We start from the raw sequence: 18415 nt of genomic DNA on the forward strand, positions 1-18415 counted from the left end.
CTAGTTTGAAGTAACAGCATAGCATTTCAGTAGATAATGCATCCAGACAAGCTTTCAGAAGCAACAGTGAGACAAGATAACCTTGGAAAATTGATAAATCAGTTAAGAGAGTGCTTGCAGCTGATATTTCAAGATGAATGAAAGAGTTTGGTTTGAGCAAAAGATGTTAACCTGCAAGTCCGTCTTTTAAAAGCACCCAACGTAATCCACAAGAAAGTCTCTTCAGACCATTAACAAAATCGCTGCCATTTGCAATGAATGGTAAAAATTTCATTGGCTTCAGTGAGAACAGTTTAGTTCTATTACAGAGGACACAGTTAAGAATTTCTTATATCAGCGATGGCCCATTTTCTGTTTCATGCAGCATTGTGACCTCTGCTTGCAGCCACAAACTGGCCAGGTATTGCTGTTTGTCATGGTGCCTTGTGTGGAGCCTCTTCGGACACTAAATACGGGAAGCAACATCTTTTCCAAGATAGGTTGGCATTTTGTTGTATCTGTAGTACAGCCTTCCCCAACCTGGAGCCCTCCAGACGTGTTGGACTGCAACTCCCATAATTCCCAGCCAGTGTTCATGCAGGTGGTGGTTGTATGGGGAAAGTAGTGAAACATCAAGTGCCTTTATTAATCAACTTTTAGTCTCAGCAGGAATTTGGAATTGGGTCCAGCAATGCGGACAGCTGATCATCCTTCCATTTTAAAGTCTGTCTTAAGCTTATATTAGCATTCAGAACAGTAATTCACCCATTCAAATGATTTTAATAATTGCATCTCTGCAGCGATTTGAAAATGGCTCTGAATATATTGCTTTGTACAAATCTATCTGGACTTCAAATATAGATGACACAGAACTGATGTACTCCTTTACTTGGATTAGTTTCTGTTACGTCAGTGCCATAACCTGTGCTTGTATTTCAGCACTATCACAGGTGAAAAGGTTTCCTTAATTAACTCACTTTCTTGTAAATCTCCTTAGATTTTAATCCTGAATATTTTTGAAGTAACCTTTTAACTTGTTTGCTTTGTTGGTAGCTAATCCATTCCTGCTTTGGTATGAACCTGCAGCATTTAGGGTGTTACCTTCTTTATAAAAGGAAGTCTGGGTATAGATGTGTTGCATTTAATGTTGTTTAGGGCATAGCTTCAACCCTAAAATGACAAGAAGCCTCATGATGGTTACCCAAGAAACGGCTTGGGTCTGCTCTAATGTTCTAGACCAGGAAAGTCATCTCTGTATGTTGATGTATTTGTAATGCATTATCCATAATCTGTAAATAATAGACTATGGAGGTTCACATTTTTTGATATTAAAGCATCAAATGATTGCTGCATCCCCCCGGAGTCTTATCCTTTTAAGAAAACGTCTTCTTTTTTCTTTCAAGCTACGGATACATCTTTGGGGGGAGTCTTTTGTTTGCATTCATCTTCCAGTGAGAAACGACTTCATGTAAGATATTACAAAGGAAGGTTTTCTCGTGTTTACAGTTTCCTCAAAGGACTGTTCAACTACTGTGACAATGTTATTCCTGACTGTTCCATAATACTAGACTGAAATTTTAAAGTGGTGTAGTCATTTATTGCATATTAAATATTAAAGTGAATTAAAGGCTGGATGAGTGAAGGTCATAATGTTAATCACCAAATAGTTGTCTTAATAAGTGATTCCTCTGTCATTTCGCCTAAACCTAATTTCCTTAGTTTTGCTAATTTCCTACAGCATTGATAAAATCCCTGAAGACATAATAAAACAAAAGTGGCATTTGGAAGACAGCATGGGGAAAAAGTATGCTAATCACCACAAAGCACAGATCTTAATTTCACAGTGCCAGTCTGTGGTGGTGGTGGGGTGGGGGGCGGTTGACTATTGATTGGGGGTATGTGTGTATTTGCAAATGTTTGGTTTTCAACACTTTTGAATTCTTCCTGCTGGGTGGGAATGATGTGGAGATGGCGATATCTGGACAGGAGAGGTTGTTTTTGCAGTGTGTCATGGGAAGCTGCTATATACCTCATCAGATTATTTGTCCATCTAGCTCAGTACTGTCTACTCTGACAAGCAGTGGCCCTCCCCAGCAGGGGTACTCTCCCAGCCTGATGGCCAAATTCCACTTTGTAGGAGCTTTCAGGGGCCACATTCCAGTGCTGAGCAGAATCAGAAAGCAAAACGAGGTGGAGCCAAAATACCCCAAACAGCATGTTTTAGCTTATTTATTGCATTTATACCCCGCCTTTCTTCCTCCAAGTAACCCAAAGCGGTGTACATAATTCTCCTCCTCCATTTTATTCTCCAAACAACAACCCTGCGAGGTTGTTTTTTTTTTTAGCGTTCACTCTGTGCAGCCCCCATACTGCCTGTACTGCAATCATGAGGGCTAGAAACATCTAAAAGGAATATGCTAGCTAAGATTCCCCGAATGCTAAACTTTACATTTGATGCCATGCCTATTTGCACTATGTTAAAACTTCTGTACATCCTCTCAGATCATAGGATCATTATTATATTTGGTTCAGATTATTTTAATCAGCGTAAGGCTAAACAAGGTCAAACCAGAGCCAAATTATTCCTGCCACAGCCAATACCTAAAATCCTTGTCATTTAAGAGGAACCTGCCTATCTAAACCCTGTCAGACCCAGTTGCATAATTCAGTCTGCAACTCACTCTCAACTAAGACTTCAGATGTAATCTAAGTAATCTAATCTGATTTATTAAGCTCTAGATGACAAATTAAACATGCAAATAGGCTGTTATCCATTTTTAATTATGTAGTGCCATTGCGCATGGAGTCAAATATTGAACAGGCTCCAAGATTGGTGTGCAGTATTTGGGTGGCATAGTGGATCCTTTTCTCAGGATGCTGGAGGGCAGTGAAAATACTTCGTACCCCTCTTTTTAAATGGAAGTGCTACTGCCTCTTGTGTTCAACGATCTGCAACCCGAGCACATTGTTACCATCTAAAATGTTGCTTGTCCAGTTTGCACCTGTTCTTATACTTCTTTTTTTAAAGCCACTACTCTGCCCACATCATATTCTTTTTTCTCTTAGAAAATTATTTTACTTCTGAAATGTACATTTTATCGGAGCTCTGCAGGCATGTTTGTCAGCAAGGCACAGCATGAGATTGCCTTCTACCAGAGCTTTGCTTGGTACACATTGTATTTTGGGAGTATAATGCTTCAATACTAGTGAACTGCTTCATTTGGAGCTCTTGACAGAATAGATGTATTCTTAGCTCCCATGCAGTTCTATCTCCACTAACATCAGTAATGTTAACAACATCGTTCATAGGGAATAATACCAAAGGATGTAAATCTTCAACAAAGCAGGACCATAGCTCAGTGGTAGAGCACATGCTTTGCATGCAGAAAGTCTCTGTTCCAATGCCCCTGCCCCCAAGCCTCCTCCCACTCATCATTAGTTATTGCAGCATCTGATCTTTTCATGTGACAAGTCATCTTAGGCAGAGAGTAAGAGCAGAAAGATGACTGTTGTTTATAGCTTGTGCCATCCTGTGGGCTCAGGGTTGCTTGCAACAATTTGCCAGAAACTGTATGTGAAATATTGAAGCTGACGGGCACCTAACCTAAGTAATTAATATAGATCTTGGAAAAATTCATTAGAATCTTACAGACAATGTATAAAGATTAACAGAAATGTTCTCTTGTTTGCTTTTGGTGCCAGGGACGTCTGCAGCAGTATCTTCTGTCATTAGTGTTTGTCTTCTTATATCCAAAAGGCTGAAGCACTGTGATTTAAATCAACACTGTTCATGTATTGTGTAGTATTTCTCACCAGGAACTTAATTTTTAACCGGTGTTGGCTTGTGGCTTTAACTGCTGAAGCAGCTGGTACCAAGATGTCTTGGACGTCGTTAGCAATGTCCTCTTTTTCCATAGGGTAGTTTATTGTGATTGTGACAGTATGAGAGAAGATTAAGAAAAGGCTGTTACCTTTTCATACCAGCCTAGAAGATATTCTGTAACTGTACCTAAGTTAGACTACTTAAGAGTCAGAAGTGGAAAATATTTGATTCCTATATACTGTCAAATTTTGGAGCACCAGCCACACACAGTCCTGGAATTTCAATTCGTTAGCGTTTCATATTCTTAAAGTTAATACTATGCCTGTGATCCTCTCAGTTTGCTTAAAGGAGACACTGAAATCTGAGAGATTGGAAAGAGCTTGCTTAAACAAGGACAAATATATGTTGTAAACTGCCTGGGAAGCAGTGTAATGATGGGCTGCATATCAGTATTTTAAAGAAAAATATGTGCCAGGTTCAGCACTAACCCACTGCTTTCTCCAAGAAATGTTTTAAATATTTCTCACTATCTTAGCTTCTAGTTTTACAATAACCACTTCAAAATGAAAACTTCATGTATCTGATACTTTGATTACAGTATACATCATGATTTGCTCCTCACCATAAGCATTTAAAATATACCATAGAAACATAAGTAGAGTCGTGCTGGATCAGGCCAAAGACCTATCTAGTCCCGCTTTCCATTCCCACAGAAACTTACCAGATGCCTATGGGAAGCCTGCAAACAGGACAGGAGTGCAAACCTTCCATGAAATTATTTTAATGGGAAAAGGTTATGGCTGTTATACATTTGAAAGAATGAGCTACTGTGTTTTAAAATGTATCCTTTAAACATCCATACATAAGGCTACTAGTGGATATTTCTTCCTGAAAATGTAGAAGTTATCCATCTTTGTAATTCATGTTAGTACATTTCAAACCAAGCTCTTCAGGAATTCAGTGGTTAAATGGTAGAACTTCATTCATTCCAGGCAAAGTAAAAGCATTGTTACATTTTGAAGCAAATGGTTTTTGTCTGCATCTTACCTCCACAAGCTCATGAACATCACAGCTGACCCTTTGCTCATATCTCAAGATGAAGTTTCTAGATGACTTAGTACTGGTAAATTCAGTTCATTTTAAGATGCTGGGCATGGATCTTTCTTTTGTGACACCCTATTCCTTCAAAGAAATGTGGTGGAGAGATGTCATTATCTTTGATTCAGCAGGAAAAACCCTAAGCAGCCATCGGGCTGTTCAGATAATTAGGCAATTTTCAGTGACAAACTCGTCAGACTTGTTACATGAAAGGGATTGGAAGTTATAGTGCATGTAGAGTTTTTAGTTCCTCTGCAGGATCGTGGGGGTTTTTTGGTAACTCAGATTACATTTGTGGAAATACAACAAAACTTTTGGCATTGTCTTTTTGAGGCAGCTCCTTTTCAAACTCATTGCTGCTTGACGTTTAAACGCCTTTAATATACAAAACCCAGCAGAAATATCTGATGGAACAGGATTCTCATTTGGTAGAAGAGTCCAAACAATAACAGGGACTAAAAAAAAAATCACACATACTTAGAATTATCAGGAAAAAAGGGTATGAGGTGGGGGATATACTGAAACATAGAACACTGTCTTGTACCAGGCCACACTTTATCCATCTAGTCCGGCATCATCTACTGCGGTGTTTCCCAAACTGTTCCCTGGAACCCTGGTGTTCCATGCAGTATGACTAGGGGCTCTGAGAAAATTTCAATACTAGTGATATTTTTCCCTCTAAAGTATGAAACATGCATTTTTAAACATGCATATAGAAAAAGTAGTTGTATAGTATTTAGATTGGGTGGACTTCAATGTGGTCTCTACAGGCACCACTACAGGCCCATAAGACTGGGCTGGCATGCCTGCCAAGCTATTTTCTCACTTTGCAAGTGAATAGAGCAATTCCTCCATTGACTTGGGGGGGGGGGTTGGGGGGGAGTCCTCATTGTTGAAAAACAGTTGAAGGAGAGATGAGGTTCCCCCGCCCCCCAACCAAGGAATCTTGGGCAACGGGGTCTTTGGCAGGGGGTGATTTTCAGCAGGGGGCCTTTCCCCCTCCTTTTTCAAGCCAGTGGAGTGGTTTCTCTATTAGCTTAAATGGGGCAGGCAAAAGCCCCCTTGCTGAAAATAACGGGAGTCGGGGGAGTCCACCCCACCCATGGACTCTTGGTAGCTGCAGTTCAGCACACCGGGGGCGGTACCAGGTTAGGGAAGGCTCACCTACATCATGTGGAGGGATTTTAAGACATGACTCTCCGATACTCTCAAGGTTTATTCCCAATACAACACAACTATGTGGTGTTCTCAAGCCTGGGCAAGAGAAGACACCCCATTGTCAGATTCCATGAGGTTATATGGACTCAGTGGTCTTGTTGTTGTTCAGTCATGTCCAGCTCTTCGTGACCCCATGGACCATAGCACGCCAGGCCTTCCTGTCCTGCGCTCTCTCCCAGAGCATGCTCAAGTCCATATTCATCACATCGGTGATGCTATCTAGCCATCTCATCCTCTGCCGTCCCCTTCTCCTTTTGCCTTCAATCTTTCCCAGCATCAGGGTCTTTTCCAGGGAGTTTTCTCTTCGCATTAGGTGGCCAAAATATTGGAGCTTCAGCTTCAGCATCTGTCCTTCCAATGAGCAGTCAGGGTTGATTTCCTTTAGGATGGACTGATTTGACCTCCTTGCAGTCCAGGGGACTCGTAAGAGTCTTCTCCAGCACCACAGTTCGAAAGCATCAATTCTTCGGCGCTCAGCCTTCCTTATAGTCCAGCTCTCACAGCCATACATTACTACTGGGAAAACCATAGCTTTGATTATGCGGACCTTTGTCGGCAAGGTGATGTCTCTGCTTCTTACTATGCTGTCTAGGTTTGCCATAGCTTTCCTCCCAAGGAGCAAGCGTCTTTTAATTTCATGGCTACAGTCACCATCTGCGGTGATCCAACCCTACTATTCTATGATTCTATGATATACTTTTCTTTACATAGCATAAGTTTATCTGCACATGCTCAGAGATTAAAACTACGCCACAGCAGCATAAGCAAGGGAAGCAATTCAGTATACACCAGCCATTTATTGTAGACAAGCTTATTAGTAAAACAAAAGCACATATTCTTAAACATCTCACTAAACTGGAATTTTCCAGTTTAGGGTATATCTTGACCCCAAAACAATTTCTGGTTATCAGTTCTACATACAAACCAACTCATTCTACACTCTGTATGCAACTCTCGCTTGGCCTTCATTAGTTCACCATGCTTTGCAACATTTTGATCACACTCTGGTCTTGAGAGACACCTTAGTTCCTGCTTCTTATCACCATACACTTTCTTGTACTTTTCCACACTTCTCCACAAGCTACTACTCCAGCTCTACCCAACCTGGTGCCCTCCACACTTATTAATCAGATTCCAATTTGGGTCAGTTATTATCTCCCCCCTCCATGGCCTCCCTGCCCCCCCCCCCCGGACCCTTTTTCCTTTCTTCCTTTGATTTGCCTGTCTTATACCTGCAGTTAAAGTCTGTTGCCACTGGCCACAACTTCATTATGTTTTTGCGAAACATGAAGAGACATTATTCTCCATGATATGGGGCAGGCGGGTGGCGGTCCCACTGTCACACAGTTTGAGAAACTGAATTCAAGTAACCAGACTCTGGGAGAAGCAAGAACTCTGTTTCCAGTAGCAGAGTCAGCTGGTATTTCACAAATGAGGAATTCATACATGTATATTTAATAAAATAGCACATTAACAGCTGTGAACTTGAGGGCTTTTCTGTGCGTCTCTGGAGGGTACACACTTTCATAATTTTTTGTTGTGCTCGTGGAACTCATGAATTATGCAGACGTTTCACAGCTCATGACAGCAAGGTGATTATTCCATAAACAGCTGAGCTGTTTTAAATTGGCAGTCCTGTAATGCATGTAGCAGTGATGATAAAATAACGAAATGCTTGCAAACATGAGCACTTCTGAGGTTTTATTCATGTCAAGTTTTGACAGCGAGCACATAGTTTCCTATTCCGTTGCCTTATAAAACTTGTGCCAGAGTTTGGGCTGGTGGGAACATTAGCAATTCACTTTCTTTTGGGGTTGTGCAGGTTTTATATCAGAGGTGCAGCTCAGGCCCGGGGGCTAAATACAGCTCTCCCAGGGTCCCATTCTGATCCTCCGGGGGTGCCCAAACAGTCATGCCCCTTTACCCTGACCCAGCCAGTTTCCCCAAACATGGGTCATTTGGTGGTTTCCCAGATCTTGTGCAGTTTTCCCCCATTCTGAAAGGTTGAAATGCCTCTCTTAAGGATGAGTTACTGGCAGGAAGAGCTTTAAGCTAAAACCCGTGGGTATATTTTGGCTTTTGGCCCTGGCCTCTTTGCCTTCAGCCCTAACCACCCCTGGAATCTAGCCCCTGTGAGTGTCTTCTAAATTGAATTTGATCCTTAGGCTGAAAAAGGTTCAGCACCCCTGGTCTAGTCAATGCAATTTGATTATAGAGGACAAATGTCTCATCAACCCAACAAACTATTAAGTCCAATCCCGAAAAAAAAACCTGCTGCAACTGCCAAAGACGCCTGTTCCCAAAGGGTCTCACTCCACCGATCAAGGACAATCTCCTTGATCGTCTCCATGGATGAACATCTTAACTTAGCTGCTATTGTTGTGCTGAGGAGCAGTGGGGTTCTGCTTCTGGGCAGAAAGAGGTTCAGCATCCCTGTTCTATATACTTGTGTTCCAAGGAATTTTGTGGGCTCTCTAACCAAATAACAGGAAAGGAATCTAACAAATCCTGGACTCGTTAATGAAAGCAATCAGTAATAGTGGACAGATGTCCTTGAAAACATGTACTTATTACTAAACATCCCTTAATCTCATGGGGGTTGGCCTCTCTGGTCTTATAGGCCCCTTCCAATCCTAGGATTCTAGGATTCTGTGATCCTATAGTGTGCAGGCCCAGGGAGTATTGGTCATGTTCTAAGGTGTACATTTTGGGGAGCATTCTTGGGTAGGCCCAACATGCCTGGCTGTCATCCTGCACAAATTGGGAGTGCACCCCAGCTCTCCCCAGAATTCTCTCCAGTGCAGAAGTTTGAAATCCATTACTATACTGACTTCTACATTGGCTCTGCAAACAGGATTTAACATGAATTGACCCCCTTAATCTCATGGGGCACTTGTCAATCAGCTCGTCATCCTCTCTAGTCTGATTGTTTGTCCAGCCCTTCTCAGAAGCATCCCAGTCACTGAACTGAGAGGCATAGGCATCCAAGCCCAGAGGACTGGGATGACAGCCAGTTCTTCCCTAGCAGCTATCCTGTTGGCAGGGTGTTGCTGCCTAAGCTCTTTTACAGGTTGGGAGCAGGGATGACACAGCCCTGCATGGTAATTTCCAGGCTTGACATTAGTAGCCACTAGATTTGTCCTAAAAGTACAGAAACATATATATAGTAAATGAAAGCAATAATCAAGGCCATGTGTGATCTCTGCTCCTTTATAATGTATAAGCAAACATAAAGCATGCTTTGAGCATTTGTGTGAAGTTAGACTTGAAAGTGTGTTACATGAAATTTAAGATATTGGTATGGCAGACTTCCAGTGGTCGAAGAAAGGCATTCACCACCCCCTCGCTGTGATTTCCAAAGCCAGAATAAATTACACATAATAGAATAAATTATACAGAATGGCTCAATGTTTGTAACTTATGCAAGTTGTAACTTTTCTTAGTGCAGAATATGAATTTCCTGGACTAGAGATGTGAAGGGCCAGTGGAGGGGGGCGGGGGAATCTGGTTTTCCCCACATTTTATTTCCAGGGACCATTTTTGTTTTTTCAGAAAAAAATTGAACAGCTTTTGTATATTAAATTCAAAAGTATAGTTTATTCAGACAACAATTACAAATTTGCTACCTTGTTTTAATTTTAAAGTTTTTTAAATATGATGTTATGAGCAAACCAAGTTATACATACTATAACTTTAGGGATGTAAGGGCCTTGTTGCTTTCCTAAAGCAGCTTTCCCCAACCTGGTGCCCTCCAAATGTTTTGAACTACAACACCTTCATTCATGACCATTGGCCATGCTGGCTAAGGCTGATGGGAGCTGAAGTCCAAGATATCTGGAGGGCACCAGGTTATGGAAGGCTGTCGAAAAGCAACCAAGTGACTTTAGATAAGTAAAGAGTACTAAAAATATAAGTATTGCACATTTTTCAATTTTTTTAAGTTTCCATTTTTTTCTGGAAAAAACGGTGTTTTTCCATAACTTAAAAATTTCCAGAAATTTTACATCTGTAGCCTGAATGTGGAATTTTAATGGTGCCAAGAACACTGGAACCCTAACAGTAACAACCTGTTAAAGTTCTGTTGATTGTTGAAGTTTCTCGGTGCTGCTTTGCCTGACCAGAAAGAACACAATTCCCCTTAGAAAGCAACTGCATTTTCCTTATTTTAATCAGGCAAGCATGTTTTTTAATTTACCTGAAAGGGAATACCAAAGTGAATTCACAAATGAAGGGGAAATGTCATGTTTTTGGATTCTTTTCATGTCTCTCTACTTCCTCATTCACCCTGGTGCTGTTTCCATTTGGCCTTGGATGTGTCTGCCTCATTTCACCCAAATGTGTTGGCAGAAAGCTTTTCCTCATTTTCCATGCAAGAAAAATGGATAGATAACACATTAGGAAGTTTGCAGTTTGAACAAAAGCAATGTTCCACTTGTGATGGCAACGGTGCACAGAAAGGTTGGGGACGGGGGTTAAAATCTGTGTCACGGTGAGTTTTTATTTCCTCTTCAAACCGCCCAAAGCATTGATCATAAAACATTTTTTTATAGCGACTGTGGCAGCCATGTATTACAGTTACTACATGTTGCCGGATGGAACGTACTGCCTCGCCCCTCCACCCCCAGGCATTGACATGGCCACTTACTACAGCGCACTGCCAGCAGGAGTGACTGTGTCTAGCACGACAGGAGTAGCCACAATAACAGCGCCCCCACCTCCTGGCACCACGCCACCGCCATCTTCAGAAACAACAGATGACGCTGGTGGAGTAATACCTGCCACAAGTACTTCAGCAAGGTACCATATTGTATGCCTGTCTGTTTTGCTTCCGGCTTTGAGCAAAAGCACATTTTGTGGCCAGGATCCAGAGAACCACATCACTACTTGTCCTCTCCCAAGGAGGCTTAAATTTCTTGAACAGTAACCCCTTCCTCAACTGCAGGCTAGACAACTTTTGAAAGTAAATCAAAGCTGTTTGCTTTTGGTGCAAAAACCACCACCACCACCACCACCACCTGGCCTTCCCTGTGGACTCCGGCCTGGCATTATTTTTAAGGGGATATTTAATTGTTGTGTGTGTGTGTGTGTGTGTTTTCTTTTTCCTGGGGGATTTTGTTGTGGTTTTAGGGGTGGGTAGCCTGCCTGATAGGCAGGAGCGAGGGGGCATGTGTCCACCTGATGGAGTTAGTGGGGGGAGTGTTGGGGCCAGAAGATACCGAGGCTGGGCGGCAGGCGCTGGCGGAGCGCTAGGGGCAGGCCATGCCAGGTAAGGGGAACAAGGGAGAGATGTGTAGTATCTGTCCCCTGCTCCAGGCCTGTCCAGAGCCAAAGGATGGCTGGGGGAGGCGTGACCCCATCTTCTGGCCTTCGTTTGCTGCTCTGCAATGCCAGGTCTGTTACCCAGAAAACCTCCCTCATCCATGACATGATCCTAGATGAGGGTGCAGACCTGGCATGTATTACGGAGACCTGGCTGGCCGAGGCTGCTGCTCCAGCCCTTGCAGCCATGTGTCCAGCTGGATTTTCATATGCACAGCAGCCGAGGGCTGGGGATTGGGGAGGGGGAGTGGCTGTTATCTACCGAGAGTCCTTGGTCTTCACCAGACCCCCTCTCCGGGAGACCAAGGTTGCTGAGTGCATGTACTGGAGGTTGGGCCCGAAGGGCAGTCTGGGGATTCTGCTCGTGTACCGTCCACCCCGCTGCACGACTGACTCCCTGGCCAAGGTGCTTGAGGTGGTCTCTGATGTGCGTGTACAGTCCCCTAACTTACTGGTGTTGGGGTACTTCAACATGCATTCGGAGGCCATCCTCACAGGAGCACCTCGGGACTTCATGGAGACCATGGCCTCCTGGGAGCTGCACCATATTCTAAATGGGCCCACCCATGTAGCCGGTCATGCACTAGACCTTGTGTTTGTTTCTGGAGAAGTGGGAAGTGATCTGGAAGTCGGGGGTATATCCACCACCCCCTTGTCATGGTCAGATCGCTATCTGGTGACGTTGGACTTCTCGGTTCCACAACCCCTCCGCAGGGGTGGAGGACCCATTAAAATGGTCCACCCCAGGCATCTTATGGATCCAAATGGATTCCTGAACGCGTTTGGGGATTCTCTGGGGCACGCCAACGGCCACTCGGTCGAGACCCTGGTGGGTGGCTGGAATGCCGCAATCACTGGGGCATTAGATCGGGTGGCTCTGAAACGCCCTCTCCCCCTGAACAGGGCTCGGACTGCACCATGGTTCAATCCGCGGTTACGAGCTCTGAAACAGGAGGTGAGACGGCTAGAGCGCCGGTGGCGGAAGTCTCGCTCCAAAGACGATCAGACACGGGCTAGAGCTGTATCTTCAGCCTATCACGTGGCGGTGAAGGCAGCAAAAAAGGAATATGATGCTGCCTCCATCGCGTCTGCAGAGTGCTGTCCCAGGAGGCTGTTCCAAGTGGTCCGGAGCCTGGTCGGTCCTGTGGCTCCGGAACCACTGGAGCATTCTAAGGCCTCCTGTGAGGCCTTGGCAAGGCACTTTGCAGATAAAATTGATCAGATTAGGTGTGTTACTCTGCACGCTGTGGATACAGTTAGTGAGCAAGAGGCGGCCTGTGGCAAACCGGTTTTGTGGGATCGGTTCCAGCTTCTTCCTCCTGATGAAGTGGACAAGGTGCTTTCATCTGTAAGGCCGACCACCTGCTTACTTGATCCTTGCCCATCTTGGCTCATTATGAGCTGCAGAGAGAGACTGGGTGAGGGGATGAGGGCAGTGGTGAACGCCTCCCTTGAGGAGGGAGTGATGCCATCAGCCCTCAAGGAGGCAGTGATAAGACCGCTCTTAAAGAAGCCCTCCTTGGATCCTCAAGTTTTGAACAACTTTCGCCCAGTCTCAAATCTGCCATTTTGGGGCAAGGTGATTGAGCGGGTGGTGGCGGTGCAGTTGAAGGCACACTTGGAAGAAACTGATTATCTAGACCCATTTCAGTCGGGCTTCAGGCCTGGGCATGGGACAGAAACGGCCTTGGTCGCCTTGGTAGATGATATGAGGAGGGCTCTGGATAGGGGTGAATGCTCCTTCCTTGTTCTCCTCGACCTCTCAGTGGCTTTCGGTACCGTTGACCACGGTATCCTCCTGGACCGCCTGGAGGGGTTGAGCATTGGGGACACCGTATTGCGGTGGTTCCGGTCCTTCCTCTCCGCCAGGTACCAGAGGCTAGCACTGGGAGAGGAGGTTTTGGACCCGTGGTCACTTACTTGTGGGGTGCCACAGGGTTCCATCCTCTCCCCGATGCTATTTAACATCTATGTGAAGCCACTGGGGGCTATCATCAGGAGGTTTGGGGTGCAGTGTCATCAATATGCGGATGACACGCAGCTCTACCTCTCGTTTAAATCTTCACCAAGGTTGGCCGTCGAATCCCTGTCCAAATGTCTGGAGACGGTGAGTGGCTGGATGGGGAGGAATAGGCTGAAGCTGAACCCTGACAAGACCGAGGTACTTTTGGTGGGAGACAAGAGGAGGCTGGGGGATGTTGACCTGGTGTTGAATGGGGTACGGCTACCCTTGAAAGACCAGGTCCGCAGCCTGGGGGTCATTTTGGACTCCCAGCTGTCCATGGAGGCTCAGGTGTCAGCTGTGAGCCGGACAGCACTGTATCAACTCCATCTGATACGGCGGCTGCGCCCCTTCCTTCCCGACCATCTGCTCCCATCAGTAGTACATGCCCTGGTCTCCTCTCATTTAGACTACTGTAATGGGCTCTACGTGGGGTTACCCTTGAAGACGGTTCGGAAGCTGCAGCTGGTACAGAACGTGGCGGCTCGCCTGATTAAAGGCAGCCACCGGCAAGATCACATCACTCCAGTGCTGAAGGAGTTGCACTGGTTACCAGTTGTTTTCCGGGCCAAATTCAAGGAGTTGGTTTTGACCTTTAAAACCCTATATGGTTCCGGCCCAGCCTATCTTAAGAAGCGCCTCCAGCAGCACCAGACAGGCCGCTTAACAAGATCAGCCTTGGATGGCCTTCTCTCTGTCCCATCAGCCAGGACAGCTAGACTGGTGGGGACGAGGGAGAGGGCCTTTTCTGTGGTGGCCCCCACTCTGTGGAACTCCCTCCCTAGGGAACTCCGTCATGCCCCCTCTTTAATGAGCTTCCGTCATGCATTAAAAACGTGATTGTTCAGGCAGGCATTTGGGGTGGGTTAGGGTATTTTAGAAAATGTTTTTATTGTAGAATTTTATTGTTTTAAACTGTTTTTATTGTATGTTGTACATCGCCCAGAGTGGCTGGGTGATTAATAAATTTAATAATAAATAAATAAATAAATTTGGTGGGGACAGGCCAAAAGTAATATATGATATCACAGCCTTCCCTAACCTGGTGCCCTCCGGATATGTTGGACTACAACTCCCATGGCCGGCTGGGGGAGTGCTGGGAATTGGCTCAACACCTCTGGAGAGCACCAGGTTGGAGAAGGTCATGGTACTGCATGGACAGCTGATGATCAGAGTTGAAAATCAACCAAGTGCTTTTGGGGTCCCTTCCCAGCATTCCGATTTTTAGCCCAGCTCATCCAGAAGGCTCAGGTTGGGTACCTTGAAATGCACATATAAAGAATCAGATCCAAATTAACTTAACTGAGCTTAGTTCCCATTTAAATCTGTGAGGTTTCACTTAGCCTTGTCTAGCTTTTGATGTTGATTGTGATGGGAGCTAAGTGCTGCCAACCCACAGTATGTAAGCAAATCGGCTTGTTTAGAACCTTGGCTGTTACAGAATCGCACAATGTTTGCAGGTAAAATAGAAAAATACATTTCTATTGAACTAACATCTATCATTAAAATGTCCCACCGTGTTGTCCCCAAGGAATTTTTGACATGCACTTATTACAACGGAAGCAAAGGTGGTCCATTTGGGGTTTGGGGCGAAAAAGGGAACAAGTTCTAACAAGGAGACTTCTAACTGGATTAGTTAAATATGTTTTGTGATACAATATTTAAAGTCTCTGTTAGTATTCTTGATTCTTTTCTGGTCTGTTCAGACTTCGTGGTAGCCTCCACGTGTTCTCTTAGAAGCACGCAAGCCCTTTGGCATTCAGGCAGCTCTTAAGTGGGGACCATACATGCAGCCACTGTGAGTGTGTATCAGTGAGGGTAGTGGCTCTTTTCCTTGAGCTGCACAGCAGCGCAAATCATGGCAGCTGCATGCTCAGCCTGCAAATGGAGGTGCTCATTCTTGGAAACAGGGTCTCCGCAGGACCGCTTCCCAGCTACGAGCCAACTGGCAGCCTCACAGGCCACCCGAGGGGCACATGTGTGGATGGAGAGAGACGCACACACCAGTCCTTAGTTTGGCATGTGTTCGTTCTCTCTCTCTCTCTCTCTCTCTTTTTTTTAAAGAAAATAGCCACTGGTAGTTCTTACTAATGCAGGACTGCATGTGGGAGCATCTTCTCTTTCTTGCAGTGTATATCAAATTACAGTATGTGCTGCTTTAAAAAAAAAAAAAAAAGGCTGAACATTAATTATTAAAAGGACAGCTCAAATGAAAGGTCTTCTCACTGCATCCTAAAGACGCTTGGGCTTTGGTGCTTCTCCAAGGAGTGCTAGATGGTCGGCATGCCCTTGTTGCCCAGATTTGGTTCATGCATGATGTACTCAAGGGCATTCTGTCACTTTTAGAAGTGCTTCTGAAGTCTCAGATTAATCTCTTCAGTACAAAAGAAAAGCCCCCTTTTCGCCACAGCAGCTTGTAATACACTTGGCGTTGTTTAGTTCAGTGTAGCCGCAGTCCCATTATAAATCCTCGGCCAGCTAATTGTTGCCTTGAAAACTGTTCCAAATACTAATGCTTTCTTTTTTAAAATTGATCCCTGTTTGGGCCATGTGTAATTTAGCAAAACAGAAGGAGGGGGCTTGTGCTTGGACTCTCAGCAACTTAAAATCTTCCAGTGCCTGTGCCAGTACTGCTATAAAGAGGGCTCTTGCACTTCCGTTTATCTTATTAACTGTGAAGCTTCTTTAAACTGCCTGTACAGCGTTACGAGAATAAAGTATAATAACCATGCTATTGTAAAGTATAAACAGAATTGCATGTGTGTGCGATGCACACACAGCAACGTGAAAGAAAAGCATTAAAACGTGGGGCAGTGCTGGAGCGAAGCAAGTTGCTGGCCCTCATGATGGCACAGAAAAATTTCAATTATAGAGCAGTTGTCTGATGGAAAGTGGCCCTAAGAAGCCCTCCCAATTTTTCTTACTCCTTTCTATCTGGTGCCCTACTTGAAACGGTTCTGAACTTTGCAAAGCTACAGCTCTTGGGGACAGAATAAATGGTTCAAATCTAGGGGTCTTATGCAGTTGTACATAACATTACTTTTGCCCGGATTTCTTCTAATGCAACATAAATAGCTCTTGTTTGAAAATGCTCACTTTTAGGCATTATTTTTTTAAAATTTAAAACATCAGCAGTGGTATACATAGTGGTTTAACATGGCTGGGTTGCGTTCTCTGTCTGGGTAAATAATAAACCTCCAACATTTTTCAGCACAATTTCTCCTGTGGTTGCCATCATTCCCCCACCTCCAGACATCCAACCTGTAATTGACAAGCTAGCCGAATACGTTGCAAGGAATGGGGTTAAGTTTGAGACCAGTGTCCGTGCCAAGAATGATCCAAGGTGAGTGCAAGTAGCTTTTTTCTTAATTTCATTTTATGATACATGAAAGTAAGCAGATTGCCTGTCTCTTATTGGCAGTCTGTTTTGCAAAGAAAGCCCATTCGAGGAATGTGTTGTAATTCCTTATATTAAAATTCAAGAAACTACTTGAAGTTAATGATAAAGCATTATTACCGAAGAATCTTGAAGCTTGTGCATCTGAACATATATATCTTCTGGGCATTTAGGCATAAGTTATTATATTTCAGAATATCAAATAGCTTTCCTGCGCCTGGGGTGGTGGAATAGTAAATGATGGTTGATGCCTGCTATGTCAGTGTGTGTTGTCCCACAAATTACATTTTTGTTTCTTTCTTAACAGGTTTGAGTTCCTGCAGCCTTGGCACCAGTACAATGCCTACTATGAATTTAAGAAACAATTCTTCCTTCAGAAAGAGGCCAGTGAGAGCTCAAAGGTAGGCTTATAAAAGTAAGATGCAGCGATGGTGTATCGTGTTTTTCTCTGGTGTGCTGTATTCATAGGGACATGACTGGGGCTGCCAAGAACAAAGGAATCCATTCCAGTGCAATTATTTATTTTTTAAGTGTATGTCTCGCTTTATCTTGGCAAATGACAACCCATGGCATCTGACAATATGCAATAATTAATAAAGGCTAGATGACTGTAATGCATTGTATGTGAGGCTGTCCTTAAAATGTGATTGAAAACTTCAGCTTTTACAAAATGCTGCTATAAGGATGTTGAACAGAGCCAGTTTAAGGGAATGTGTTGAATCTCTAAAGATCTAAACAGTTTAACACCGAAATACCTGAAGGACCGCCTCCTCCAATAAGATCCCTCCAATCCCCAGAAATCAGCTAAAAAGGCTGTCCTGCATATTCAGCCACCAAGGTACTGTTGGTGAGAACAAAGGAAAGGGATGCTGGAACCTCCCTCTCTAGTTTTGTCCCATCCCTTAGGTTTTTCCATCACCAAGATTACTCTTATTTAAGCAGACATCTGGGTTGCCTTCTGTTTTGATGATTTTTAGCCTCACAGGTAGATTATTCTTTATCTCCTGTGATTTTTGTTTTAATTATATATATTCTTTGCTATCATTGTAAAGCCACCTTGAGCGCTCTGTTAGAGTGGATTTAAATCCTCTAAATAAATTAAAGCCAACCACACACCAAGAAAAATGTACTCTGGCGCTTGGATATGTCGTTTCATGCATTCAGAAAGTTTGTAGCTTTCAACTAGTGCAGGGAATTAATTCTTGTGAGTGTAGGGTCAGTGTAATTTGCTGAGAATCTCCCAATCCTTTGGCTTATTTTTATTCTACTTTTTTAATTCTATGCTGTTCAGCCAGAATTGGTTCTCAGATTGGCTTACCATTAAAATCCAACATAAATATATTGGAGTGACATGGTTGTGTGTGTGTAGCAGACTTTTCTGCCCCTTGGCAGTTAATGACATAGTCCAGGGTCCAGATTCATCCCTCCAGAGGAAGGGGGCAGAAGGAGCAGCAGGCAGACTCATGGGTTGGCTTGATGGTAAGGATACCAACCCACGGAAGCAGCCCTTGCATTGATCTGTGGGATTAAGATTTGCATGAGGCACAAAACAAGCTAAGAAAATGTGCCGTATTTTAGA

The 18415-nt window shown here is 44.0% G+C and overlaps 1 protein-coding gene across 7 annotated transcripts in view; it reads left to right on the forward strand.

Annotated features, from left to right (window-relative positions):
* Positions 1-18415, forward strand: part of SFSWAP (splicing factor SWAP) — a 109570-nt gene that overhangs the window by 20483 nt on the left and 70672 nt on the right. For all 7 annotated transcript variants that reach the window (XR_014785725.1, XR_014785724.1, XM_084819691.1 and 4 more), the window contains 3 exons: positions 10669-10915; positions 16651-16782; positions 17144-17237. Coding sequence is in view for 5 of the 7 variants with exons in the window: in XM_084819691.1 (XP_084675817.1) it covers positions 10669-10915; positions 16651-16782; positions 17144-17237 (473 nt within the window). In the remaining 2 variants the exon portion in view is untranslated. The remainder of the gene's footprint in view (positions 1-10668; positions 10916-16650; positions 16783-17143; positions 17238-18415) is intronic.

This window comes from Heloderma suspectum, chromosome 13 (genome assembly GCF_057233095.1).
Source record: "Heloderma suspectum isolate Gila_16-S chromosome 13, 16-S_ref, whole genome shotgun sequence".
In the NCBI taxonomy this organism is placed as follows: Eukaryota; Metazoa; Chordata; class Lepidosauria; order Squamata; family Helodermatidae; genus Heloderma; species Heloderma suspectum.